The 27340-nt window shown below is 46.0% G+C and overlaps 1 protein-coding gene across 2 annotated transcripts; it reads right to left on the bottom strand.

The window, feature by feature from the left end:
* Window positions 1-1762: 1762 nt before the first annotated feature.
* LOC125450153 (gastrula zinc finger protein XlCGF7.1-like) lies at window positions 1763-23308 on the bottom strand. 2 transcript variants are annotated; one of them, XM_059643098.1, is made up of 3 exons: window positions 23287-23308; window positions 6794-10090; window positions 1763-5233 (listed from the first exon to the last, which is right to left on the bottom strand). In XM_059643098.1, exon 3 carries the CDS (start codon window positions 4862-4864, stop codon window positions 4190-4192), a length of 675 nt encoding a protein of 224 aa, XP_059499081.1. In that variant the 5' UTR covers window positions 4865-5233; window positions 6794-10090; window positions 23287-23308; the 3' UTR covers window positions 1763-4189. The 2 variants fall into 2 exon arrangements, with proteins under 2 accessions (XP_059499081.1, XP_048382118.1); XM_048526161.2 differs by lacking the exons at window positions 6794-10090; window positions 23287-23308 and adding an exon at window positions 6116-6741.
* Between the last annotated feature and the right edge of the window lie 4032 nt (window positions 23309-27340).

Here is a 27340-nt window from a genome sequence, read left to right as displayed (position 1 = left end):
AACTGATGTGAAATGTGATGGGGGCAGAATTTATGCAATGGCAGGTGGGTGTGCTGGGGGAGAGCGGCATGATGTGGAGGTGTTGGTGTTGGTTGGGGTGGACTACACCAGGTTATAGTCCAACAGTTTTATTTGAAAACAATCTTGACAGGGCAGCATCACCACCAGTAGCACTATCAACACCCTTTCTATGCCACCCATCATCCACAAGGGAGTGAGCAATCTCTGTGTGGATTTCAGGGTTGAGACATCTGGGCAAGTTTGTGTGAGGTGAAGAGAGGAGGGGCAGGCAGTGACAGTCCGGGCTCAACTATTAGATTCCCTACAGTGTGGAAACAGGCCCTTTGGCCCAACAAGTCCACACCACCCCTTGAAGCATCCCACCCAGACCCAACCCCCTAAAACCCACACACCCCTGAACACTAGAGGCAATTTATCATGGCTGATGCACCTAGCCTGCACATCTTTGGACTGTGGGAGGAAACCGGAGCACCCGGCGGAAACCCACGCAGACACGGGGAGAATGTGCAAACTCCACACCAACATTAGCCCGAGGCTGGAATCGAACCCAGGTCCCTGGCACTGTGAGGCTGCAGTGCTAACCACTGAGCCACCGTGCTGCCACTATTGAGCTACTGCTTTCTGTCTCACGAGCGCCACGACCTCCACCCCTTATACCTTGCATTCATCGGGCAGTTTGCAAGAGTACCAATTAAAGGGAGGAACCAATATTTACTCTGCAAGACAGGCAGGTTCCAGTGGTCACAAAGCATGCACAGAGACTGAGAGACTGCAGCAGTTCAAGGAGATGACTGACTTACCATCACTTTTCAGGGGCAATTTGAGTCAATTCCCCAACGCTGGCCTCACCAGTGACAATCGCATTCAAACACTTTCACATATCTTTCTTCTGACATTCTCCATGTCAAACAAAAACAAATCATCATGCCATCCCTTTTGTAATTCCAATATGCTCTATCCGGTAATCACTTTCTGAGCCCAGCTGGCTTCAGCTGCCTCACTGTGTGGAGATTCTCATTGAGCATGGCACGGAAGTGAAGTTGTACTCTGGGGTAGAGTTCCTTGCTGTTGGTTTTGTTTTCATGTTGCTTATTAATCACGTGGACTGAACACAGGGAATTGATTTCGCGGGCGGTATACTGTTTTCACAAATTTGGATGGAAGCCACGTTTGGAAGTTACTCCAGTGAAGGAAAACTCCATGATCGTGGCAGCACTGTGGCTCCGTGGTTAGTGCTGCTGCCTCTGTGCCAGGGACCCACGTTCGATTCCACCCGCAGGCGACTGACTCTGTGGAATTTGCATTTTTTCCTGTGTTTGTATGATTTTCTGCCAGGTCCTCCAGTTTCCTCCCACAGTTCACAGATGTGCAGGTTAGGTGGACTGGCAATGCTAAATTACCTGCAATGTCCAGGGATGTGTAAATTAGGTAGATTAGACATGGGAAATGCAGGGTTATAGGGAAAGGGTAGGGGAATGGATCGGAGTGGGAACTTCTTTGGAGGGGTAGTGTGGACATGTCAAGCTAGATGTTTCCACACTGTAGGGACTCCGTATTCTCTGTTGAAGTGCTATATAACTGACCCTGGTCATGTTTGTCCCAGGAAACAAGAATCTTGCAATCTTTGTTGGGACAGTCAACATTTAAAAGGTAAATTAAAGCATTCAGTAATTGAAAAAATGCACGGCATCACATTGTTAAACAAAAACCAACTTTATTGTGTAAATGAAAATATCGAATAAAAGAAGTATTGTAAATTATCACAACTGTAAATATCTACACAATGTTTTGAATTCAGTTTTATTTTTGCAACCCAGGACTGTTATCTTATGAAATCTTGAAGGTTCATTCACTTCCTTTTGGGATCAATCCAAAAGTATACCACAGCCAGTGGAATTTATTTTGATTTCTCCTCTGTTCCTCATTCTTATGCTTAAGATTTTCAGGACTCTTTTTCTCTGCATATGTTCTATTGTCTGTGTTATCAGAACTGACTGAATAAAACTGTTTTTCTGTCAAAAGACCTGCAACTGTTTCCGGGTTGGTTACAAGTCTCACTGGTCATGTTATTCGAATGCACTTTTATATTCACGAGGATGGTTCGATTTCTTGCTTGGTCTATCTTTAAACAATTTGTAATTTTTTTTCTGATCACCATTCAGAATAAAAACTACGAAACTCTCAGTAATGTCAAATGCTTCTTCAATTTGGATTTTTAGTTTTCTTTCCAATGCTTTGATTTTTCCACATCATGCTGAGGTTGAAAATGCACTCTTTTAACACAGTAACTTGCCTGTTACATTCCTCATTGCTTTGGCACTGGCAGCAAAATTTAATGTTTGATGTTATTAACAATAGTCTGTTCAGCCTTTATCTATTCATTTGAAAATTTTAATTTTGGATTCTGCAGGTAGTTTTCAGCTTCTGTGCTCCCCTTTACTAGGATAGGAGCATCAGTTTTCTTTTATTTGAATCAGTTCCATGCGGAGCAGGATTCCAAATATCATGGAGTTTTCCTTCACTGGCGTAACTTCCAAATGTGGCTCTCCATCCAAATTTGGGAAAACAGTACACTGCCCATGAAATCAATTCCCTGTGTTAAGTCCACATGATTAATAAGTAACATGGAAACAAAACCAACAGCAAGGAACTCTACCCCAGAGTACAACTTCAATTCACTCTGAACAACTGACAATAAGACAAAGGAGAAGTAGATCATTCAGCCCATCAAATCTGGACTGCTGTTCAATGAGACCATGTCTGTTCTAATAATCCTCAACTCCACTTCCCTGCCTTTTCCCAATAACCATTGATTGTCTTCCTGACTAAAAATACGTTCAGATCAGCCTTTAGTATATTGAATAACACCACATCAGTAATCCTCAGTAGTAAAGAATTTCAGACTCATTACCCTTGAAGAAATTCTTCCTCATTACTGTTTTAAACGAGCAACCCAGTATTCTGAGATGATACCTCCTGTTTCTAGACTCTTCGACAAGGGAAAGCACCTATTCAGTGTGGTCAAACATCATTCTCTTATGTTCCAAAAAGTACAGGCCCAACCCAGTCATCCTCTCCTTTCCAAAGTCCCTCCTTATCTGGTATCAGCCTGGTGACCATTCTCTGGACAGTCGCCAATGCCAGAATATCTTTCTTTCTGTAAAGGGCCGAAGATTGTTCAGAATATTTCAGCTGTGCTTTGATGAGTATCTTCAACACACATTTTCTCCCACAATAACTCATATTAATACAATTTTTATTTGGAAAAGATCCAAAGCATTTCCCAGTAAGGTTTCAACTGAGCCAGCAACTCAGAACAAAAATCTTTTTCGGCTTTCTTGGGCATCTGGAATGACTTCCCGGAAGTATAATCTGGTCAGAATCCCTCACATCTATTTTCTCGCATGGTAAATGCATTAGAGAGGATTGGTTTCTCAGATACTTCATTCTTTAGTGAAACTTTCGCTGGAGAAACACCAGCCATTTTTACAAATGCTGATTTATTCCTTGATCTTCTGCAATTTGCTATAAGTGCCCCCACCCTACAAAAAAGGGATAATATATCAGTTACATTTTCTGCATGATCTTTAGACTACCTTGAGGTCAAACCTTTGAGGAACATGGAACGGAAATGCAATTCGAACAATCACAATCTTATCATACAGTGAAACATTCTCGAAGGGTTGAATGGCCTTGTCACTCCTCATTCAATTGTCTGATGTTTGACAGCTTCCTGCCACCACAATACTCTTGGTCTTTCACTGGGAGCCTGACTAGAGACTTCTTCCTCCAGCTCCAAGCTCAGCAAACCTTCCAGCTTCTTTTCTCCTCGTTGATTCCAAATGAGCTGCCAACTTTACACATCTCCAGGTGCCTTCTGTCAGAAGCATCCACATGAATTATACAAAACAATTCCTCACGTGACCATCTCCATGCTGTTACAGAAATGAAAAAAAAACTGAAGATCTTTTACCTTCCAAACCTTCCTTTCATTTAGTGATTTGGATGGAATTTGAAACACAGGACTTACTGAGCCAAAGTGGCGAACGTGGCCAGTCCAACAGTAAGTTCCCTACTGACAGTCCCACTTCACCCATCAGCAGAATGAACACAGTTTAGTTCTGAATGTGATAAGCAGAAGTACTAATGGCAGAACACATTTCTGCAGTCAGTCATGACCTCGCTGGTGTTTCTGCAGGCTGGATAATCGAGTGAATTCCTTCCCACACTGAGAGCAAGTAAACAGCTTCTCCTTGGTATGAATCTGCTGGTGTTTCTGCAGGTGGGATGACTGTGTGAAACCCTTCCCGCACTGAGAGCAGATGAATGGCCGTTCCCCGGTGTGAACTCGCTGGTGTTTCTGAAGGTTGGACAATCGAGAGAATCCCTCCCCACACTGAGTGCAGGGAAATGGCTTCTCCCCAGTGTGAACTCGCTGGTGTGCTTGCAGGTTGGATAATTGTGTAAATCCTTTCCCGCACTGAGAGCAGGTGAATGGCTTCTCCCCAGTGTGAACTCGCTGGTGTACATGCAGGTTAGACAATTGTGTGAATCCCTTCCCACACTGAGAGCAGGTGAACGGCCTCTCCCCCGTATGAATCCGTTGGTGTTGCAGCAGGTTGTGCGAATCAGAGAATCCTTTCCCACACACAGCGCAAGTAAACGGCCTCTCCACAGTGTGAACTTGCTGGTGTCTTAGCAGATTGGAGACAGAAATGAATCCTTTCTCACACACGAAACAGGTGAATGGCCTCTCCCCAGTGTGTCTGCGCTCATGAATGTCAAGCGCAGATGGGGAGGGGAATCCCTCCCCACAGTGTCCACATTTCCAGGATTTATTCATGCTGAAAGTGTTTGCATTGTTAAACCTGGACAGATAATTAATTGAAGTATTGTCCACACACAGGGCATATGAATTATCTCTCTCTGCTGTGAACTGTGCAATTTATTTTTCAGGCTGCTTAACCAGTTAAAGATTTTTTTCAGTTATTGCACTGAAACGCTCGCAGTCAGGTGTATGTGTGTCACCATTCTTTTTCAGTCAAATTGATTTTTAAAATATTTGAAATACACTGGACATGAAAACAATTCTCCTTCCACAGTTAAAAGTTAAAGGTTTATGGCATTCAGATCCTGACAAATCAATGGATTTCAGATCTTGGCACAATGTTAGTTTTCAAATTCTTTCTTCGCATCCTCCCCTTCTAATATCCTATGAAAGCAATTTAAAAAGACATCACTATCAGTGCAAGATAAAAATTAAAAAGTAAATATTCTCCTAAAGGCAATATTTCACGCTAATTGATAGATTTCTGTTTACTACTACTGCAGACTCAATGGATTGACTGGCTTCTTCTATACAGCATGGTTGTACGCTTCTTCTTGTACTAGTCTAAAAATATTCAGATTAACTAGACTACATCTCTTGATTAAAGACACAACAGAATGTAAGGAGCAATGTTAGTTAGGCATTGCTCGGTCATAATCTGGAAATCTCGACATAAAACAAAGTAGCAAGAATTATTTCAAACTGTCGTTTCAAAATTGAAAGGATTCAACTGAGACTTGAAAATAAATTTGGATGAGCAGTTGGGGGAAATGAACTTGCTGCTTGACAGAAATATACAGAGAGAATGGGTGGCTGGATTGCTCGAGAGATGACAGATTCAAATTGCTGAATTGACTCTTGTGTCATAATGAGTCCATCACTAAAATATAGAATTTCACAATAATCTTCTCATACAACAGCGGAACCAACACGTCAATGTTACAATAGCGTGATACTATCAAATACGTACATTATAACAAAACAAAGCACAGCTCAATTATATTAATCTGATGCCTCGACACATCAACCCCTTTAATTGTGAACTTTAAGACGCTGTTACCCAGTCAAATAAGTATGTCAAGCTGATGGCGTAAAAGACGTCGATGTCTTTTAGAGTGCGGAATGACCAGGGCCAATCTTTTCAGAGTCTGCACCCTCCCCTATCACTTCCCTCCCGTCCAATTCTTGAAAGACAATAATTTAGCCCCGAATGCGAAAGCAACTGAAGGGGGTGGGGGGGAAGGAAAAAAGCAGTGTTATGCTCACGCTTGTTGAAAGAGGAAGATGCTGCAAGCTGAGTGTGAAGCTCAGCCGTCATTCAGAGAGAGGAGTGACTACCGTATCTTTACTGGCCCGGAATCAGCGGCTTCAGAAGCACCTTGAGCAACTTCCGTACTCAGACAGTTGGGTAACGCTGATTGGCTGGATGACCAAGCTGTTTCCGGTCCTCCAGGGTTTTCCATTGGACAAGGGTAAATAATCCTCAATTACGGGCTAAAATTGCTTCCCCAGACATGCGCATGCTACCGCGCGGTGCTGCCGACAGAGCCTTTTCAATTGCGCACTGTATTGTGGTTCCTATGGCATGATACATGGCGGGGCGTGCATTATCGACTGCAATGGAATCAAGAGTTTTGGGATGGTTCATAAGCAGTGTAAGAAATACCTGGATTAAAGATACATTTAAGAATTTCCTCGAAGGGAACGGCATTTTCCATAAAATAACAGATACTTAGGAGTGAATTATTGATTGAAATCTAATCAATGGGCTGAGTGGTTTCTACACAGAATAACAGATATCCAGGCGTGATTTACTAACTGGACTCTAATCGAGGGTTTCGATGTAGTTTAAGTGTAGAATACCAGATGCCCGGGAGTGATTTACAGACTGGAATCTAATCGAGAGTTTCAGTGTAGTTTACGTGTAGAATAACGGACACTCACGGGTGATTTACAGGCTGGAATCGAATCGAGTGCTGAGTGTTGAGAAGGTGCAGTTGTCTATATTCACTGATTGCAGTCCATAGGTCCGGAAACTGAGGATGCAGTTGCAGAGGTCGGAGCCGAGAAGTTTTGAGATCAGGTCTGGAGGGGATTATGGTGATGAAGATGGAGATGTAGTCGATGATTCAGAGACTGACATCGGTGTCCTTATTGTCTAAATGATCCAGAGATGAGTGCGGGCTTAGGAAAATGGTGTCTGTTGTAGATCTCATGTCGATCGGCAAATTGCAGGAGACTGAGGCGGGCTGGGAAGCTACAGTTGATGTGGCTGGAGTATGCGTAGAGTAACAGCAGCATCCTTCAAGGTGTTAAAGTACACCCTCATACGATGTTCAACCCATCAATCGCAAGTAACGACAGGCCACAACAAGAAACTGCAATGATCTCCTCAGAAAACAGACATGGGATACAACTGATAGGGTACCCTTTGTGGTCCAGTATTTCCCCGCAGAGGAGAAACTATGCCATGTTCTTCACAGCCTTCAACACATGACAACGATGAGCACCCTGCCAAGATCTTCCCTACGCTTCCACTTCTCGCCTTCAAACAATCACCAAACTCTAAACTGACCATTGTTCGAAGCAAACTACCCAGCCTTCAGGACAACATTGACCACAACACCATACAACCCTTTCATGGCAACCTCTGCAAGACATGTCAGATCATTGACATGGGTACTACCATCACATGTAGGAACACTAACCACTCATGTGACTCAGCCAACGTTATCTATCTCATACACTGCAGGTAAGGATGTGTTCAGGGTATGATATACTGGTGAAACCATGCAGTTGCTACAACAGATGTGCGGACACCGTGCAACAATCGCCAGACTTGGGTGTTACCCCTCACTGGGGAAAACTTGAATGGTCAAGGGCATTCAACCTTTGATCTTTGGTGCAACGTCCTCCAAGGCAGACTTTGGAATACATGACAACACAGAGTCACCGAGCAGAGGCTGATAGCCAAGTTCAGTACCCATAAAGATGGCCTCAAATGTGATCTTGGGTTCATGTCGCACTACAGGTGACCGCACCACACTATACACTCTCACATACACACATACACACACACACACACACAAACACACACACAGGCCCTCCCTCTCAAATACACACACTCTCTCATATGACACACACACACAAATACTCCCTCACACACTCATACACACTCCCTCACTCTCTCAAGCACACACACATTGTCTCTCACTCTCCCCCTCTCTTACACACAGACAGACAGACACACAGACAGACACACAGACAGACACACAGACATCCATGGGGTGAATTTGCATTTGAAGATTTGTATGTTCAAATAAATTTTATTTTGTTCAAAAGCACACCATTTGCAGATAGTCAATCAATGGGGTATTTTACAAATTCCTGCTTTGGAAATAAAACCAGTATGACTCCAAGTTAAAACACAGACAGATTCTAATCAACGCTTCACACCTAAAATGCACTGTCTGACCAGAGAAGTCACTTCTTGTATACACTGACTAAACCTTTAGTTATCTCAGACTTAAAAAGAAATTCTGAGAATTGCATTTCATTCAATTGAAACCTGCATCTCCCTTCTAACTTAATCAAGTTTTAACAGGAGGGAGTCAGCCAGCCATTAAGGTTTATGCTGAACATTCACATCAGTTGTATGATCTGTTGGTATTTTATTTGATACATCTCTTACAACACCTGATGAATGAGCAATGGTCACAAAGCTATTGTTTACAAATAAACCTGTTGGACTACAACCTGGTGTTGTGTGAGTTTTGACTTTATCAATTAGCTCAGAGCATGAACACAGTCCGCCACTACCACAAACTTCCTTCATCTGGGGACATCATAAGGGTCAACACACCTGATGTGCAATACAATAGCATCGTCCTGAGAACTTTTATTGCAAAAAAAATTCGTAAAATGTTTATACAGATACATAGTCACTGAAGTATTGCGTACAGTTCTGGTCACCGCATGATAAGAAGGGTGTGGAAGCATTGGAAAGGGTGCAGAGGAGATTTAGTAGGATGTTGCCTGGTATGGAGGGAAGGTCTTACGAGGAAAGGCTGAGGGACTTGAGGCTGTTTTCATTAGAGAGAAGAAGGTTGAGAGGTGACTTAATTGAAACATATAAAATAATCAGAGGGTTAGATAGGGTGGATAGGGAGAGCCTTTTTCCTAGGATGGTGACGGTGAGCACGAGGGGGCATAGCTTTAAATTGAGGGGTGAAAGATATAGGACAGATGTCAGAGGTGGTTTCTTTACTCAGAGAGTAGTAAGGAAATGGAACACTTTGCCTGCAATGGTAGTAGATTCGCCAACTTTAGGTACATTTAAGTCGTCATTGGATAAGCATATGGACGTACATGGAATAGTGTAGGTTAGAGGGGCTTCAGATCGGTATGACAGGTTGGCACAACATCGAGGGCCGAAGGGCCTGTACTGTGCTGTAATGTTCTATGAAGCAGTCCAGTTCTGCACAGTAGCATTCAAAGAAAGACAAACATTGTGGTTTGGCTCTGAACGCCACACATTAAGGCGGTCTTGGAGGGAGTACAATGTGCCTTTGCAAGAATGATACCTGGACTTTAGAGGTTATGGTATGAACAGATATATAAATTAGGCTACAAACCTAATTTAGATGGTTAAGATCTTATCTGATCAAAGTCTTCAAGGTATTAACAGGAAAAACAGAATAGATAAACTATTTCTACTGACTGGAGATTCCAGAACTAGTAGGCATAGACTAATGTATTTGGGCCAGGCCATTCAGAAGAGTTGTTAGGAAGCACTTGTACACACCAATGTTGGTATTTGTTCAGAATTTCCTTCCACTTACAGCAATGGTTGCGAGACCTGTTATTAATCTCAAATCTGAGATAAATAAATTTCAGTTAAGCAGCGGTATGAAGGGATATGGTAGACCACACACGGAGCTAATGGGACAGTTCCAGACACCAGTCCTCAGGAACTGTTGCTTGGTCAGGCTCCTGGAGCTCCCTCGCTTTGAGCACTGTGGATCAATCTACAGCACATGGACTGTGGTGGTTTGGGGTGGGGTGGGGTGGGGTGTTAGTGGCTCATCATCATCTACTTGAAGGACAACTCGGGACGGACAATTAATTCTGGCACAGCCAGTGATGCACAAATCCCATGAGAGAATAAACGATAAAGATTTTATCTTTGAAGGGAGAGCAGTGCAGACCCATCTCACTGATCCGAGGACTGCAAGAGTTGACCTACAAGAGAAGTTGGCACACAGTTAATTTGCTTTATTCAAAAATATTCAGCAGTAGGAAGATAACAGAAGGTTCTGAGGAAGGGTCACCAGACCTGAAACGTTAACTCTGATTCCTCTTCACAGATGCTACCAGACCTGCTGAGCTTTTCCAGAAACTTCTGTTTTTGCCGTTGATCATAAGTTGGTTCGGGTATGTGCTAAACCCAGCCGATAAGACATAAGGCAGGATGCAGTAAGAAAAAACATAAGTTACTGAAAAACTTCAGCAGGTCTGGCAGGATCTGTGAAGAATAAAATCTGAGTTAACATTTTGGGTCTGAACTGGATGATGCTCACCTGCATCACAAACCAGTTCAATCTCCTATTTCACTGAATACCACACTCAGTGTCTGCTGTGCTCATCTATATATATCACTGAAAAGGAAAAGCTCCACCCTCTGCTACCATCAAGCTGATTCACGGAAAGCAATCCCTTGAAGTGACCAATAAACAGGAAGTAAAATTTGAACTTCACTCTCTGTTTGCAACATCGTTTAGAATTTGAAGTCAACATGAAAAAAGCAATTCCCAAATTCTGCTCATGAAACTTGAATTATTTTCACCAATTGTTAGAATAAAGAACAAAGAGAATTACAGAACAAGAACAGGCCCTTCGGCCCTCCAAGCCTGCACCAACATGCTGCCCATCACAACTAATACCCCGAGCCTTCCAGTAACTGTATCCCTCTATCCTCATCCTATTGATATATTTGTTGAGACACCCTTTAAAAGTCACTATAGCATCTGCTTCCACTACCTCCACCTGGCAGCAAGTTCCAGGCACCGACCACCCTCTGTGCAAAAGACTTGCCTTGTACATCACCTTTAAACCTTCCCCCTCGCACCTTAAGACCATGATCCCTGGTAACTCACTCTTCCAACCTGGGAAAAAGCTTCTGACTGTCCAGTCCGTTCATGCCCTTCATAATCTTGTAGACCTCTGTCAAATCGCCCCTCGGTCTCTGTCATTCCAGTGAGAAAAACCCAACTTTCTCCGACCTCTTCTCATAGCTAATAGCCACCGTACCAGGCACCATCCAGGTAAACCTTTTCTGTACCCTTTCCAAAACCACAACATTCTTCTGGTATGTGGTGGCCAGAACTAAACAGGATATTCCAAATGAGGCCTAACTAAGGTTCTACAAAGCTGCAACATTACCTGCCATTTTTTAAACTCAATGCCCCAGCTGATGAAGGCAAGCATGCCATATGCCTTGTTGGCTATCTTTTCCAACTATGTTGCCACTTTCAGTGACTTGTGTACCTGTATACCAAGATCCCTCTGCCTATTAGTAATCATAAGGGTTCTGCCATTTACTGTATATTTTCCATCTGGATTGGACCTTCAGTTCCACAGACTCTCCACAAAATGAACAAATCTTCCTTTGTTTAACTGGGGATTTGCAATCTGGGACCCTCTATGTTCAACCATCTGATCAATTACTTCAGGAGCAGTCTTAGTTAAAGCTAAAAGGAAGCCAAGGTGTAGAAATAAATGTTTCTTTTTGAAGAAACATTAACCTGACTTAGCAACCTCAGCACTTGAGGGACATGTTTTAATCAAATGGAAAGGAGCATTTTTGTACTTGACGTCTGTTACGCTGGCTCATGTACATCCACCGAGAAAACTCAGTGCCTTTTTGAACACCTATATATCACCAGGTCTGTCGCTCAAACCAACCCCTAGTCACAACTCAAAGCTCATCCAATCAGCTCTCAATTTCCCCAAGAATTGTGCAGACCAGGATTAATCTTGGTGCTATTAGGGAAGAGATCTCCATCTCTCTTTCTCTCTCTCCCCCATGGCACTCTCTAATGCTATTGCTGAAGGAATCTCATCTATATAACAAAATCGGAACATAAAATTAAGAAGGAGTGAGCAATTCAACTTTTTGAGCCTGTTCCACCATTTAATATGAACATCCCTGATCTCAGCTCAGCCTCAACTCCAATTTTCTGCCCGCCCCTAATTACCCTTCAGTTACCAGTTTAAAAAGCTGTTTCCATCCTCCTTCAATTTATTCAACATCCTGTCATTGCAGTCTGGGGGAAAAGTTCCAATGCTTCACAACTGCTGAGGGAATATTCCTTCTCATCATTCTTTTGAATTTGATACCTCTTAGCCTCAGTTTTACTTTCTGTCAGGGGACATGGGCCTTGCAGATTCAGTGAGTATAACTTGGCCATTCTTTCTTGCCCCTGAGAAGGTGGACGAGTTATCTGCTACAAACCATTTGCTGTGGGATGACCAACAATAACGTTGGCATGGGGGTTGGGAACCACCATCAGTGAAGGAATGGCGATATATTTCCAAGTCAGGATGGTGAGTGGCTTGGAGGGGAGCTTGCAGGGTGAAGTGTTCCCATGTCTCTGCTGCCCCTATCCCTCGAGATGGAAGAGGTTGAAGTTTTGGAAGGTGCTATCTGAGGATCTTTGGGGAATTTCTGCAGTGCATCTTGCAGATGGCACCCACTGCTAGGATTGAGCATTGCTTGTGGATGTCTGTGGACGTGGTGCCAGTCAAGTGGGCATTCTTTGTCCTGAATGCCGTCAAGCATCTTGAGAGTTGTTAGAGCTGCGCACACCCAGGAAAGTTGGGATATCACCAGACTCCTGCCAGGCAGCAGCAATCAACATAGGTCTTTGATATCTCTCTTTCTGCGTGTCTCTCTCTGGGACAGTCGCTCCCTTTCCTCTCCGATTCAATCGCTAAGTGCCTCTCTCTCACTATTTCTAATTTGCTCACTAATTTGCAGACGACACTAAGGTCGGTGGAGTTGTGGATAGTGACGTAGGATGCTGTAGATTGCAGAGAGACATAGATAAGCTGCAGAGCTGGGCTGAGAGCTGGCAAATGGAGTTTAATGCAGACAAGTGTGATGTGAAGCACGTTGGTAGGAGTAACCGGAAGGCAAAGTACTGGGCTAACGGTAAGATTCTTGGTAGTGAGATGAGCAGAGAGATTTCGATGTCCATGTACACAGATCCTTGAAAGTTGCCACCCAGGTTGACAGGGCTGTTAAGAAGGCATACAGTGTTTTAGCTTTTATTAATAGACGGATCAAGTTCCGGAAACAAGAGGTTATGGTGAAGCTGTACAAAACTCTGGTGCGGCCGCACTGGGAATATCATGTACAGTTCTGGTCACCGCATTATAAGAAGGATGTGGAAGCTTTGGAAAGGGTGCAGAGGAGATTTACTAGGATGTTGCCTGGTATGGAGGGAAGGTCTCACAAGGAAAGGCTGAGGGACTTGAGGCTGTTTTCATTAGAGAGAAGACGGTTGATTGATTATTTTATATGTCTCAATTAAATCACCTGAGGGTTAGATCGGGTGGATAGGGAGAGCTTTTTTCCTAGGATGGTGACGGCAAGCATGAGGGGGCATAGCTTTAAATTGAGGGATGAAAGATATAGGACAGATGTCAGAGGTAGTTACTTTACTCAGAGAGTAGTAAGGGAATGGAACGCTTTGCCTGCAACGGCAGTAGATTCGCCAACTTTAGGTACATTTAAGTCGTCATTGGATAAGCATACGGACGTACATGGAATAGTGTAGGTTAGATGGGCTTCAGATCAGTATGACAGGTCAGCACAACATCAAGGGCTGAAGGGCCTGTACTATGCTGTAATGTTCTATGTTCTGTGTCTCACTTTCTCTCAATAGCTGTCTTGCGGTCTCTCTGTCTCTCGCCCAGTGAACAATGCTGCTAGTGTTGTTTTGACAGGGACCTGAACTATCCAGACATCTCCCACTCCAATCCCCTCCTGGCCTGAGGTAACCTGAATTGCAGTCCAGGTGCCCAGGCAGTGTCCACACGCTTCCCCTTCGCAAAGACATTTCCAACCCAGGGAACGGGATGGGGTTGCAGTGAGCCATATACTGCAGTCAGACATCATGTCCCTGACAATCATATTACAGATCTCATCACGATCAAACCCACACAGAGAGGGTCAGGATCTGAGAACACTACAACAGGCAGTAGCTATACACACAGGTCTGTCTCTCTTGCCCTGACTCTCTCTTTTACCCCATCGGTCTCTCAATTGCCAAGCGTTTCTACTCTCTCTCACTATTTCTATCCCTCACTCTCTCTGTCTTGATGACTCTCACAATCCCTCTCTGACTCTCTGTCTGTCTCTCTTTCTCTCTCAGTACCTGTCTTTCTGTCTCTCTCTCCCTCACCCTCTCATTTTCTTTCTCATGACTTGTCCTATCCTCACAGTACCTCGCTGTATTTGTCTGTCTCTCCCACCTTCTGCACATCCTTCTCTCTTTCTGTGTTTCACAGCCTGTCTCCATTTCTCCAGCAACAACTCTGTTGTGCTTTCCATACTATAAACTCTCCTCAGTGCAAATTTTCATTGCCCTCTTTCTCTCCACACTAGTCTGTCTATTGTTACAAGGCCATCTCTCATTTTTCAAAACTCCATTGAATACAGTCCCAACCTATTTCTCCGACATGAGACAGCCCCTCGATCACAGCAATCAGTTTATTGACCACTCCCAATGCCAGTCTATCTTACATCAGGTAAGTCTACCATAGCTGTTCAGTTTTCCTCCTGTTGTCTGACTGGTGTCTTGTGTCATTTTAGCATGTGCTCCCTGATTATAAACTCCATTCCCTTTGAAGTGAAAGCTGATATTCCATTTACCTTACCTATTATCTCCTGAACTCCTATGCTAAGTTTTTGTTATTTATGTACAAGAATCAAAGCATCCCGACAGTGTGAGAACAGATGGGGAGACGGGGGGGGTGGGGGGGACGCGGAGAGATAGTGGCACAGAGTAAGGGAAAAAGCATGTGACATGGAGAGAAAGATGAAGACATGGAGCAAAAAATTGGCAAGACAGGGAGAAAGATGGAGGGATAGCGAAGGAGGTGGAGAGATGAAGAAGATGGGGAAGTTAGAGAGAGAGAATTGGGTAAAGAGAAAGATGTGGAGACATAGGGAAAGGTGGAAAGATCAAGGGAAATGTCGAGAAATAGAGGAACATGGGAAGAAAGAGGTGGGGATACAAGGAACGATGGAGAGATAGTGTGTATGAGAGATTGTGGGAGCAATTGTGTATGTCAAAGTGAGAGTGTGAGACAGAGAGCATGTGGAGTGAGTGAGTGAGAGACAGTTTGCGTGAGCATGTGTGTGAAAGAGGGTATCGGAGTGAGTGTGTGCGAGAGAACGTGAAAGAGATCATTTGTGTGTGTGTGAGAGAAAGCAAAACAGAGAGAGAGCGTGTGTGTGTGTGTGTGTGTGTGTGTGTGTGTGTGTGAGAATGTGCCTCAGAGACAAGAGTGTGAGAGACAGGCTGTGTGTCAGAGAGAGGGAGTGTTTCTGTGAGGGAGTGTTTGAGTGAGGCAGTTTGTGTGAGAGCGAGTGTGTCAGAGACAGAGTCCATGTGTCTGTTAGAGACAGTATCAATGCATGTATGAGATCCTACATGTCTTTGTTTGTGAGAGAGTCTATGCATGTGTAACAGTCATTATGTGTATGAGAGACAGTCCATGTGTGAGTGACTGACTGTGTGTGCGCGCATGTTTGTACACGTGTACATGCACATGAGTGTGCATTTGTGTGTTGACTCTGTGTGAGAGAGTCTGTGCGATTTTGTGTGTACGTGTGTTTTAGAGATAGAGAGAGAGAGGATGCGTGTGTATCAAAATGAAGCCTGATTCATGAAGTAGCGGGTGGTCTTAGTGTCATTTACAAACACTCTCTCGCTCTCACACACACCATAAAGAGAGAGAGATACATCCTCCAGTTTCTGATTGTGAAAGGGCAGCTTTTCACCACAGTTTTATTGCATTTCTTTGGAGGAACGTAGAGCCTGTGATGAGAACAGTGAAGAATGCACTGAGTAATTTCTGTAACAGAATGCCTAGGTCAGTAGTGAACGGAAATAAGTGCTCATTTAAGAAAGCTGTTTACAGGAGTTCCCTTTTCACACACATGGCTCTCCCAGACAGAGACTGAGAGACAATCTCTTTAAATATCCACACAGATTGTGTTGTGAGAAACAATCATCCCATTGGTGGTGACCTGGAGAATTTATGATCAGCCAGGCTTTTCTGTTTTGGGGATGTATTTATACAGGGCTTTCATTGTCACCCGAATCCACACTCTCAGTCAGTCAAATTATTAACAATAGCTGCCGGCACCAAAGTCAGTTCACCATGCAGGATCTGTGAAGTAAGGCTTCTTCTGGCTCCCACCCCCAAACACAGCAACTTGCCTCTCTCTCTTTCCTTTCCTTTCTCTCTCTCACTCTCTATCCCTCTTTCTCCCTCCGTCCCTCTTTCCATCTGCCTCTCTCTTTTTTCTTTCCTTTCGTCATCTTCCCTCCCATTCCTCTCTCTCTTCCTTTATTCCTCACTCTCCCACCACCACCATTCTCATTCCTCCATCTTCCTCCCTCCTTCTTTCCTTCTCTCTCGCCTTTGTCTCTATCCTTCTCTGTTTCTCTCTTTTTCCTCCTCTCTCATTTTCTCTCTCTCTTCCTCTCTGTTTCACATACTTATCCATCTCTCTCCATCCCTCTCAATCCTCTTCTGTCTCTTCCTTCCTTCTTACCTCTGTCTTGCTCTCTTTGTCTCTCCATCCATCTCTTTCTCTCACTTCACTCTTTCCCTCTCCCCTCCTCCTTTCTCTCACTGTTCTCCTCCTCATTCTCTTTTTCTCCTCTCCTCACTTTGTCTTTCTCTCTTCCTTTCTCACCGTCTCTTCCTCCCTCTATCTCTCTTTCACTCTCTCCATCCTTTCCTCACTCACTCCTTGCCACTCGATCTCCCCACATTCATTTTCTCTCCTTAATCACAGTATTTTAGCTGATAACCATCTGTAGCCGCAAGTCAGCTGTGGGCAGAAGGAGGGAAAGATTGGGGGAGAGACAGAGAGAGAGAAGAAGAGAGAAGAAGCGAGGGATGGCATGATGAAGAAAAGCATGGGGAGATAGAGGAGAAAGAGCAAGAGAAACTGGGGGAGAGAGAGAGAAGGAAAAGGAGACAGAGGGAGAGGAACAAAGGGAAAGTGAGAGACAGAGTGCGTGAAAGAGTGAAAGAGGGAGAGAGGGGCAGGATGGATGGAGGGGAAAGGTATGAAGCAAGAGACAGGCGATACAGAGAGAGAGAGAGAGAGAGAGAGAGAGAGATGGACAGAAAGAGGTAGGGAGGGAGGGGGGAGGGGTAGAGAGAGAGAGAGACAGAGAAAGAGAGCATGCGCCAGAGGAAGCAAGAAAGAGAGAGTGTTAAAAGAAGATGGAAAGAGAGAAGAAAAGACCGGGAGTGAAAATGACAGAGGGAGAGAGCGCGGGGAAGTGAGAGAAAAAGTGGGAGAGAGACGGAGGAACAGAGAACAACGAGGCAGAGGAAGTGGGAACATGGAAAAGTAAAAGAGGGGAGGAAGGCAGGGGTGAAGAGAAGGAGTGAATGGGTGAAGTGGACAAAAGAGAGTGGAGTCATATGGGATTGACAGGAAGAAGGAAATGAGAGGGGGAAGGACTCAGAAAAATAGGATACAAATGGTGAAAGGACCGCCATGAGACAGAACTGAAGCAATAACAGGAGGAAGAAAAGATGGAGAGAAAGAAAGAAGAAAAGGGAACAGAGGATGACAGAAAATAGGGGTTGCAGAAGTGAAACAGAGAAAAGAGGCATTGAAAATTCATGAGAAAAAGTCAAGAAAAGGGAAAGTGCCATGTTGCTCAACACTGACCTTCTGACAGTGCAACACTCCCTAAACATTGACCTTCCAACAGTGCAGCACACCCTCAGCACTGACCCTCAGACAGTGCAAGAGCTCCCTCAGCACTGATCCTCCAGCAGGGCAGAACTCTCACAGCACTGGCCCTCCGACTGCATGGTGCTCCCTCAGTACCAACGATCTGAGAGTTTAGCACTCCATCAGCACTAGTGGCCTGCAGGTGCTGAGCCTGGGGCAGGGCCCTGGGCAGCTGAATGTGCAGCTCACCTTTACTTGAGTCCAGTTCCAGGGCCTTGTGGCCAATCTACGCTCCCTACTGGAGGCCCCGGCTCAGCCCCTGCCTGCTGTTAGCGAGCAGCTGGGCTCCAAGTCCTAAGCGACCTTTGGCTTCAAGAGAAAGGTCCTGGGCTATACTGTCTGCTGGGAATACACTCATTGAATCGATCGTACACTGAGGGATTGCAAAATTCTATCGGACGGGTTCGCTACCTGACACAGGGTGTGGTAGGGAGGCTCACCTTCTTCCCTTCATGCCCCTCGACCCGGAATGCCGTAAGTGGGGTAGGGGGGTGGTGGGTGTGTGAGCGGATTCTTGTTTCGTCTTCTCGTTCAATGTCCACACTGTGGCATGCCACTCTGGCCAGAATTTGTGCTACTTTCGTGACAGTTGCCATAGAGATTTACAGTTGCTGACTTTAACTGGTAGAACTGACCAAATACGACACAGCAATTGCACTAACTGCCACAGAAATTGCACAAAAGAATTGACGGATTTCCCCACTCGAATGTTGCCCAGTCTCACACTTTCTGTGCATTACGCCCCACCTCCACTTCTGCATTTCCAGCGGCGATGCTGCGTGCAAATCTGTCACACTGCATTCCTACCCCTTTGCCAGTTAGTGACCCTGCTGAGTGTGCAATGTATACATAAGCAAATCCTTGTTTGAAATATTTGAGCTATGAAATTTGGCTTTGTGCAAGGGAAACCATGTCTCACTAACTTGAGTTTTTAAAGAAGTAACAATGAGGATTAATGAATGCAGAGCACTGGAAGTGATCTATGTGAACTTCAGTAAGGCAATTGACAAGGTTCCTTACGGTAGAGATAATGGGAACTGCAGATGCTGGAGAATCCGTGATAACAAAGTGTGGAGCTGAATGAACACAGCAGGCCAAGAAGCATCTTAGGAGCATAAAAGCTGATGTTTCAGGCCTAGACCCTTCAGATTGGTTAACAAGGTCAAATCACTTGGAATACAGGAAGAACTAGTGGTTGGATACTGAGCTGGCTTGAAGGTAGAAGACAGAGCATGGCGGTCGAGGGTTGCTTTTCAGACTGGAGGCCAGTGGTGTGCCACATGGACTGGTGCTGGGTCCACTGCTTTTTATCATTTATATGAATGATTTGGATGTGAACACAGGAGGTATGGTTAATAAGTTTACAGATTATACCAAAATTGGAGGTGTAGTGGACAACAAAGAAGGGCACTTCAAAGTACAATGGGATCTTGATCAGATGGATTAACGGGCCGAGAAGTGGCAGATGGAGGTTAATTTAGATAAATGTGAGGCATTCCATTTTGGAAAGGTAAATCAGGGTAAGCCTAATATATTTAATGGTAAGGTCCTGGGGAGTGTTGCAGAACAAAGGGACCTTGGAGAGTACATTCATCGTTCCTTGAAAGTGGAGTTGCAGGTAGATAGGATCATGAAGAAAGTGTTTGGTATGCTTTCTCTTATTGGTCAGTGCATTGAGTATTGTAGTTGGGAGGTCATGCTGTGGCTGCACAGGACATTAGTAAGCCCATTTTTGGCATACCGTGTGCAATTCTGGTCTCCCTGCTATAGGAAGGAGGTTGTGAAACTTGAAAGGGTTCAGTACAGATTAAAATGATGTTGCCAATGTGGGAGAATTTGAGCAATAGGGAGAGGATGAATAGGCTTCAGGCTATTTTCCCTGAAGTGTCAGAGGCTGAGGGGTGGCCTCAAAGGTTTATAAAATCATGAGGGGCATGGATAGGGTAATTAGACAAGACCTTCTCCCCAGCATGGAGGATTCCAAAACTAGAGGCTAGAGGTTTAAGGTGAGAGGGGAAGTCTTAAAAGGGACTTATGGGGCACTTCTCACGCAGACAGTTGTGCATACATAGAATGAGCTGCCAGAAAAAGTGGCGAAGGCTGGGACAGTTCAATATTTAATAGGCATCCAGAGGGGTACGTGGATAGGAAGGTTTCGGAGGGATATGGGCTAAATGCTGGCAAATGGGACTAGATTAATTTAAGATATCTGGTCAGCATGAACCAAAGGGTCTGTTTCCATGCTGTCCATCTCTATGACTGTAATTGGGGCTGGAACGACCAACAATGTTAAAATGTTCTTGTATTGTAGACACTGAGAATGTATTTGTAATATTTAAGCAGCACTATTTTCTATTAGTTTTAAAATTCTGGCTATTTACATGAAGGTTTTATCTGTCATATTTTTACAGAGTAATTTATTCCAAATTAAGACCATCTTGAAGTTGTAAATTTGTATTGTATAGGGAAATTACACTTGACTTAGACAGATTTGGAGAAGTGTCAATAAAAGTATATCTTTTTAATTACTTGGGTGTTATCTAAGTGAACTTTGTGAATTATGAAGGTAAAGATATGTAGATATGTACATACATTCAATCTCTCTCTCACATGCACGTGCACATACACTAACCCTCATACACACTCTTCCCTTTGCTGAGATAAGGATCCAATCACGCGGACTACCCAAGCTCCTATATAATTGAAGCAATCCCCCACTACTCCTGTACTCCAACCATCTTGTGGTAAAGGCTAACACTCCATTAGCTTGCCCAAAAAACTTGTTCTATCCTGAGGGAAACCTTCAGTCATTTACAAACAAAGGGAGGCAATGACCTAGTGGTATTATTACCTCGCTATTGATCCAGAAACCGCAGTCAAATTCCAGGGACCTGGGTTTGAACCTTGCTACGGCAGATGACATAAGAATAAACATCCAAAAAAAAACAGGGGCCTAAGAGATAATACTCAGTGTAGATATTTCCCTGAGAGAGAAGGGACTGAAAGACATCAGTCAACATACAGGTATTTCTCTGCGTGTGTGTGAGAGAGAGAGAGCGCACAAGAGACAGGCAAGACTAATGGACACCAGTAAGTTTCTAGATATCACCCTGGGGGAGAGGGTACTGACAGACATCGATCAGTGCACTGGTATCTCCGTGAGAGAGACAGAGACAGAGACAGAGACAGAGACAGAACACACATCAGTCATTGCATAGAGGGTGAGAGATAGGAGACAGAGTGAGGAAGACAGAGAAAGGAGAGGAGACAGGCAGAGAGAAAGCTTAGCAACTAAAAGAAAAGAAAGAGGAAGACAGAAGGGGAGAGGCAGAATGATGCAGAAAGGGAATGGAAAAAGAGAAAAGAAAGCGAGTGGCAGAGAAAAAGACAACAGACAGCTGGAGACAAGAGTGAAAAGAGAGGAAAGAGGAGAGAGAAAGAAAGAAAGAGAGCGAGAAACAGAACTCTATATAGTACACATTACTGCTACTAAGAGTCCACAGTGGAGGGTGTGGATGCTTGTGGATGCAGTGCCATTCCAGCGGGCTGCTTTGTCCTAGATAGTGGTGAGCTTATCGAGTGTTGTTACAGCTGCTTTTATCCTAGATCCTGTTGCTGACGGCCTAGTGAATGAGGAGGTCTTTTGTGAAGACTGTCTGCCAGGCCTCTGAACGAGAGGGGCTGGGGGATGGGAGTGCAGTGGTTCAAAGCTGTAATTCTAACCCATGGCGGTTATACTACGGACAATTCCAACACTCCTCATGCTCGTGATTCAGGCCGAGAGGCATTGAGTGGGTCCACGAAAGGGGAAGGGCAGTGAACCATGGTCAGGCCAGACAGAAGGAGAGAAAGAGAGGTGGATAGAGTCAGAAATCACATGACACCAGCACAAGCAAGAGACACCTGAAGAAGGACTGAGGCTCAAAAGCTTGTGTTTCAAAAACACCTGTTGGACTGTAAGCTGGTGACATTGATTTCTGACTTTATCCATTCCAGTCCAACACCAGAACTTCCATATCACAGATAAAAAGATATAGGAAGAATGAGAGTGAGACAGAAAGACATACAGAGAGACAAGGAGAGGGCAAGAGACAAAGAGAGGGAGAGCACAATTGCTGAGTTGTGCTTGATCAGTGAGTCTGCACTTTGACTGAATCACTCCTGGCTCCCTTTAGGATCATTGTTCAAAATCACAATCCTGGGGGCATAATAGTTCACTCCCTCAGTCACACATCACATCGCTCTTTCCTCCTGTTCTTGGCCACAAAAAGAAAACACACTCTCACGCTCTCTCTTTCTCTCACACACCCACCCGAGAGGTGAAGGTGTGGGGTGGGACAAACACAATGGGTGGAAAGAGGGTGCTGGATGTGTGTGGGGAGGGGGAAGAGAGTGCAGGGCACACAATACAAACAAAATTGCTGCCCATCACTCCCGATTCCAATATCAAGGCCTGGGGCCCACACAACTCCTCGGGCACATTGAGAATGTCAATGAATAACAACGAAATAAAAGTTTGTCAGTCCAATAAATATTAATACCCTGAATTCGACAGCAAGTAAATAAAAGAGGCTGCTGTAATGTGTACAAAAGACTTTGATCAACAGAGAATCAGAATTTAAACATCTGTCAATGTTTGTTTAGTTTTCCCCCCAGCCCTACATCAGTGCGAGCACTGTCACATGGCAGGACCAGCTGGATGACTACAGAGTGCATCGTTCACCACAAGATCCCACATGCAGCACCAGGCGCAGGATGGAATCACAGCATCCCTACAGTGTGGAAACAGGCCCTTCAGCCCAACAAGTCCACACCTACTCTCATCAGTGAATCCCACCCAGGCCCATTCCCCAAACCCACCTAATCGACACATCCCTGAGCACTATCAGCAATACGGCCAATGCACCTAGAAACTGGAGCAAACCCACGAAAAACGTGCAAACTCTACACAGACAGTTCCCCGACAGGGAAATCGATGCCAGGCCCCTGGCGCTGTCAGGCAGCAGTGCGAACCACTGAGCCACCAGGCCGCCCTTAGTGAAGACTGAGTGTTTGGGAACGGTGGACAAGGAGCAATTCCAATCACCTTCTCGCCCTAATCTGTGTACACCTTGGAGTGTCTCAATGATTGCCCTCAACCTGTGTCATCCACCTCCGTGACCTCCTCCAGTCCCCCGCAGCCCTTCCCCGTCTCGGTGGCCTCCTCCAGTCCCCGTCTCTACAACCCCTCCGTTCGAGGTCAGTCCGAGATCTCTGCATTTAGCTCTTTGGCCTGTCTGTCTCCTCTCCACCCGTCTCCCTATTTATTACAGGACCACCTTCCCCTCCCCTATTTCTGAAGAAGGGCCTAGGCCCGAAACGTCAGCTTTCCTGCTCCTACTTGCCTCCTGCGTTCATCCAGCTCCACACCTTGATGTCTCGGCGCTCCTCCGACTCCGTCCTCCTGGAGCATCCCCTGTCTCCCATCGCTCTTCCCCCGGAGAAGGTGTGTTGTGGGGAAGCGGGGTTAGAACTGGGGATGGTTCTGACTCTGGAAGTCCTTGCCGCACTGACCACCCATTCCCGACCACCGGATCCGGTTCCAGCAGGAGCCGATATTCCACGCTTTCGGTGGGGTGGGTAGAGGAGGGCGGGGCAATAAGCGTCCCGGGGGCATCGAGCCAATCGGAGGAAAGTAAATGGGCGGTGACCACCAATAAGAGAAAGGGCTGTGGCGATGGACGTGGCGGGGAAACAATCAGAAGGGTGGGGGCGGGGAGGAACGTTTTGACGGGCAAGGGAGAGAGCCAACCGGATGTTGGAAAACAAAGTGTGGGGCTGGATGAACACAGATAATGGGAACTGCAGATGCTGGGGTCAGAGATAACAAAGTGTGGAGCTGGATGAACACAGCAGGCCAAGCAGCATCTCAGGAGCACAAAAGCTGACATTTCGGGCCTAGACCCTTCATCAGAGACGGGGATGGGGAGAAGGGAACTGGAATAAATAGGGAGAGAGGGGGAGGCGTACTGGAGACGGATTGAGGAGAAGATAGGTGGAGAGGAGAGTATGGGCGGGGAGAGGTCAGTCCGGGGAGGACGGTCAGGTCGGGGGTTGGGGAGGTGGTGAGGTTAGTAGAATATAGCCAGGTAAGAAATCTGAGGCTTACACAGGCAAAATGCCAGTTACAGCACAGTGAGAAAGTCATTGACACAGCTACAAATTAACAGAATACTGAGGTCATCTTGGAATTCCTTTCTTTGTTGAATGCTTATATTCAAAACATTCTTAATTGAGGCACTTTCAAGAGGTGTCATTTCAAGTCAGCTGTCTGTAGGCAAACTGGTTCTTCAGGGAGTTCGGTAGAACACAGTTGAATTATTTGAGATAAAGGGAACTGCAGATGCTGGAGATTCCAAGATAATAGAGTGTGAAGCTGGATGAACACCGCAGGCCAAGCAGCATCTCAGGAGCACAAAAGCTGACGTTTCGGGCCTAGACTCTTCATCAGAGAGGGGGATGGGGAGAGGGTTCTGGAATAAATAGGGAGCGAGGGAGAGGCAGACTAAAGGTGGAGAGAAAAGAAGATAGGTGGAGAGGAGAGTATAGGTGGGGAGGTGGCGAGGGGATAGATCAGTCCAGTGGAGACAGACAGGTCAAGGAGGTGGGATGAGGTTAGTAGGTAGGAAATGGAGGAGTGGCTTGAGGTGGGAGAAAGGGATGGGTGAGAGGAAGAACAGGTTCAGGAGAAAGAGACAGGCTGGACTGGTTTTGGGATGCAGTGGGGGGAGAGGATGAGCTGGGCTGGTTTTGGGATGCGTTGGGGGAAAGGGAGATTTTGAAGCTGGTGAAGTCCACATTGATATCAACTGCACCTCCCAGTCGCGAACCATTTTAACTCCCCTCTCATTCTTTAGACGACATGTCCATCATGGGCCTCCTGCAGTGCCACAATGATGCCACCCGAAGGTTGCAGGGACAGCAAATCATATTCCGCTTGGGAACCCTGCAGCCCAATGGTATCAATGTGGACTTCACCAGCTTCAAAATCTCCCCTTCCCCCACTGTATCCCAAAACCAGCCCAGTTCGTCCCCTCCCCCCACTGCATCACACAACCAGCCCAGCTCATCCCCTCCCTCCACTGCATCCCAAAACCAGCCCAGCCTGTCTCTGCCACCTGAACCAGTTCTTCCTCTCACCCATCCCTTCATCCCACCTCAAGCCGCACCTCCCTTTCCTACCTACTAACCTCATTCCACCTCCTTGACCTGTCCATCTTTCCTGGACTGATCTATCCCCTCCCTACCTCCCCACCTAGATGCTCCTCTCCACCTATCTTCTTTTCTCTTCATCTTCAGTCAGCCTCCCCCTCTCTCCCTATTTATTCCAGAACGCTCTTCCCATCCCCCTCTCTGATGAAGGGTCTAGGCCCGAAACATCAGCTTTTGTGCTCCTGAGACGCTTATTGGCCTGATGTGTTCATCCGGCTTCACTCTTTGTTATCCTTAATTGTTACTTTCTTTAGCGACTTTGCAGCTTTGTCAATATGCCTACTGTTCCTTTGTTATATGGGCCCGCCTGCCTTGGTCGACCCATTGTCTCCGCCTGCTCCTGCCCCACCGAACTCATATCCACCTATCTGGACTCCATTTTCTCCCCCTTGGTCCAGGAACTCCCTACCTACGTCTGTGACACCACCCATGGCCTCCACCTCCTCCAGATCTTCCAATTCCCCAGTCCACAACACCTCACTTTCACCATGGACGTCCAGTCCCTTTACACCTGCATTCCCCACGCCTAAAGGCCCTCCGCTTCTTCCTGTCCCGCAGACCCGACCAGTCCCCCTCCACCGACACCCTCATCCGCCTAGCAGAAATCGTCTTCACCCTCAACAACTTCTCTTTCGAGTCCTCCCACTTCCTACAGTCAAAGGGGGTGGCCATGGGTACCCGCATTGGCCCCAGCTATGCCTGCCTCTTTGTAGGTTACGTGGAACAGTCCCTCTTCCACACCTACACTGGCTCTTCCTCCGTTACATTGATGACTGTATCGGCGACACCTCGTGCTCCCACGAGGAGCTCAAACAGTTCATCCACTTCACCAATACCTTCCACCCCAACCTCAAGATCACCTGGAATATCTCCAAAACATCGCTCACCTTCCTGGACATCTGTCTCCATCTCAGGCACCGAGGCCTTAGAAACCGATGTCCATTTCAAACCCACCGACTCCCGCAGCTACCTAGAATACACCTCCTCCCACCCACCTTCCTGCAAAAATTCCTTCCCCTATTCCCAAATCCTTTGCCTCAACCGCATCTGCTCCCAGGATGAGGCATTCCACTCTCGTACATCCCAGATGTCCTCGTGCTTCAAGGACTGCAACATCCCCCCCCCCCCCCGCAGTGGTCGAGAACGCCCTCGACTGTGTCTCCCGCATTTCCTGCAAATCATCCCTCACACCCCGTCCCCACAATAACCGCCAAAACAGAATCTCCCTCATCCTCACATACCAAACCACGAACCTCTGGATACAACGCATCATCCTCCGTCACTTCTGCCATCTACAATCCGACCCCACCAAAGACATTTTTCTGTCCCCACCATTGTCCGCCTTCCAGAGAGACAACTCTCTCCGTGAGTCCCTTGTCCGCAGCACACACCCCTCCAGCCCCACCACACCCGGCACTTTCCCCTTCAGCCGCAGGAAGTGCTACACCAGCCCCCATACCTCGTCCCTCACCCCCACCATCCCAGGTCCCAAGAAGACTTTCCACATCAAACAGATGTTCACCTGCACATCTGCCAACTTGGTATACTGCATCCGCTGTACCCGTTTTGTCTTCTTCTACATTGGGGAAACCAAGCAGAGGCTTGGGGACCGCTTTGCAGAACATCTACGCTCGGTTTGTAACAAACATCTGCGCCATCCAGTCGCAAACCATTTTAACTCTCCCTCCCATTCCTCAGATGACATGTCCATCCTGGGCCTCCTGCAGTACCATAACGATGCTACCCGAAGATTGCAGGAACAGTAACTCACATTCCGCTTGGGAACCCTGCAGCCCAATGGTATCAATGAGGACTTCACAAGCTTCATAATCTCCCCTTCCCCCACTGCATACCAAAACCAGTCCAGCCTGTCTCTGCCCCGCTAACTTGTTCTTCCTCTCACCCATCCCCTCCTCCCACCTCAAGCAGCGCCTCCATTTCCCACCTACAAACCTCGACCCACCTCCTTGACCTGTCCGTCTTCCCTGGACTGACCTATCCCCTCCCTACTTCCCCACCTATACTCTCCTCTCTACCTATCTTCTCCTCTATCCATCTTCGGTCCGCCTCCCCCTCTCTCCCTATTTATTCCAGTTCCCTCTCCCCAACCCCCTCTCTGATGAAGGGTCTAGGCCCGAAACATCAGCTTTTCTGCTCCTGAGATGCTGCTTGGCCTGCTGTGT

This window comes from Stegostoma tigrinum, chromosome 48 (genome assembly GCF_030684315.1).
Source record: "Stegostoma tigrinum isolate sSteTig4 chromosome 48, sSteTig4.hap1, whole genome shotgun sequence".
In the NCBI taxonomy this organism is placed as follows: domain Eukaryota; kingdom Metazoa; phylum Chordata; class Chondrichthyes; order Orectolobiformes; family Stegostomatidae; genus Stegostoma; species Stegostoma tigrinum.
Note: the sequence above shows the minus strand (reverse complement) of the source record. Positions and strands in the feature narration are given on the sequence as shown.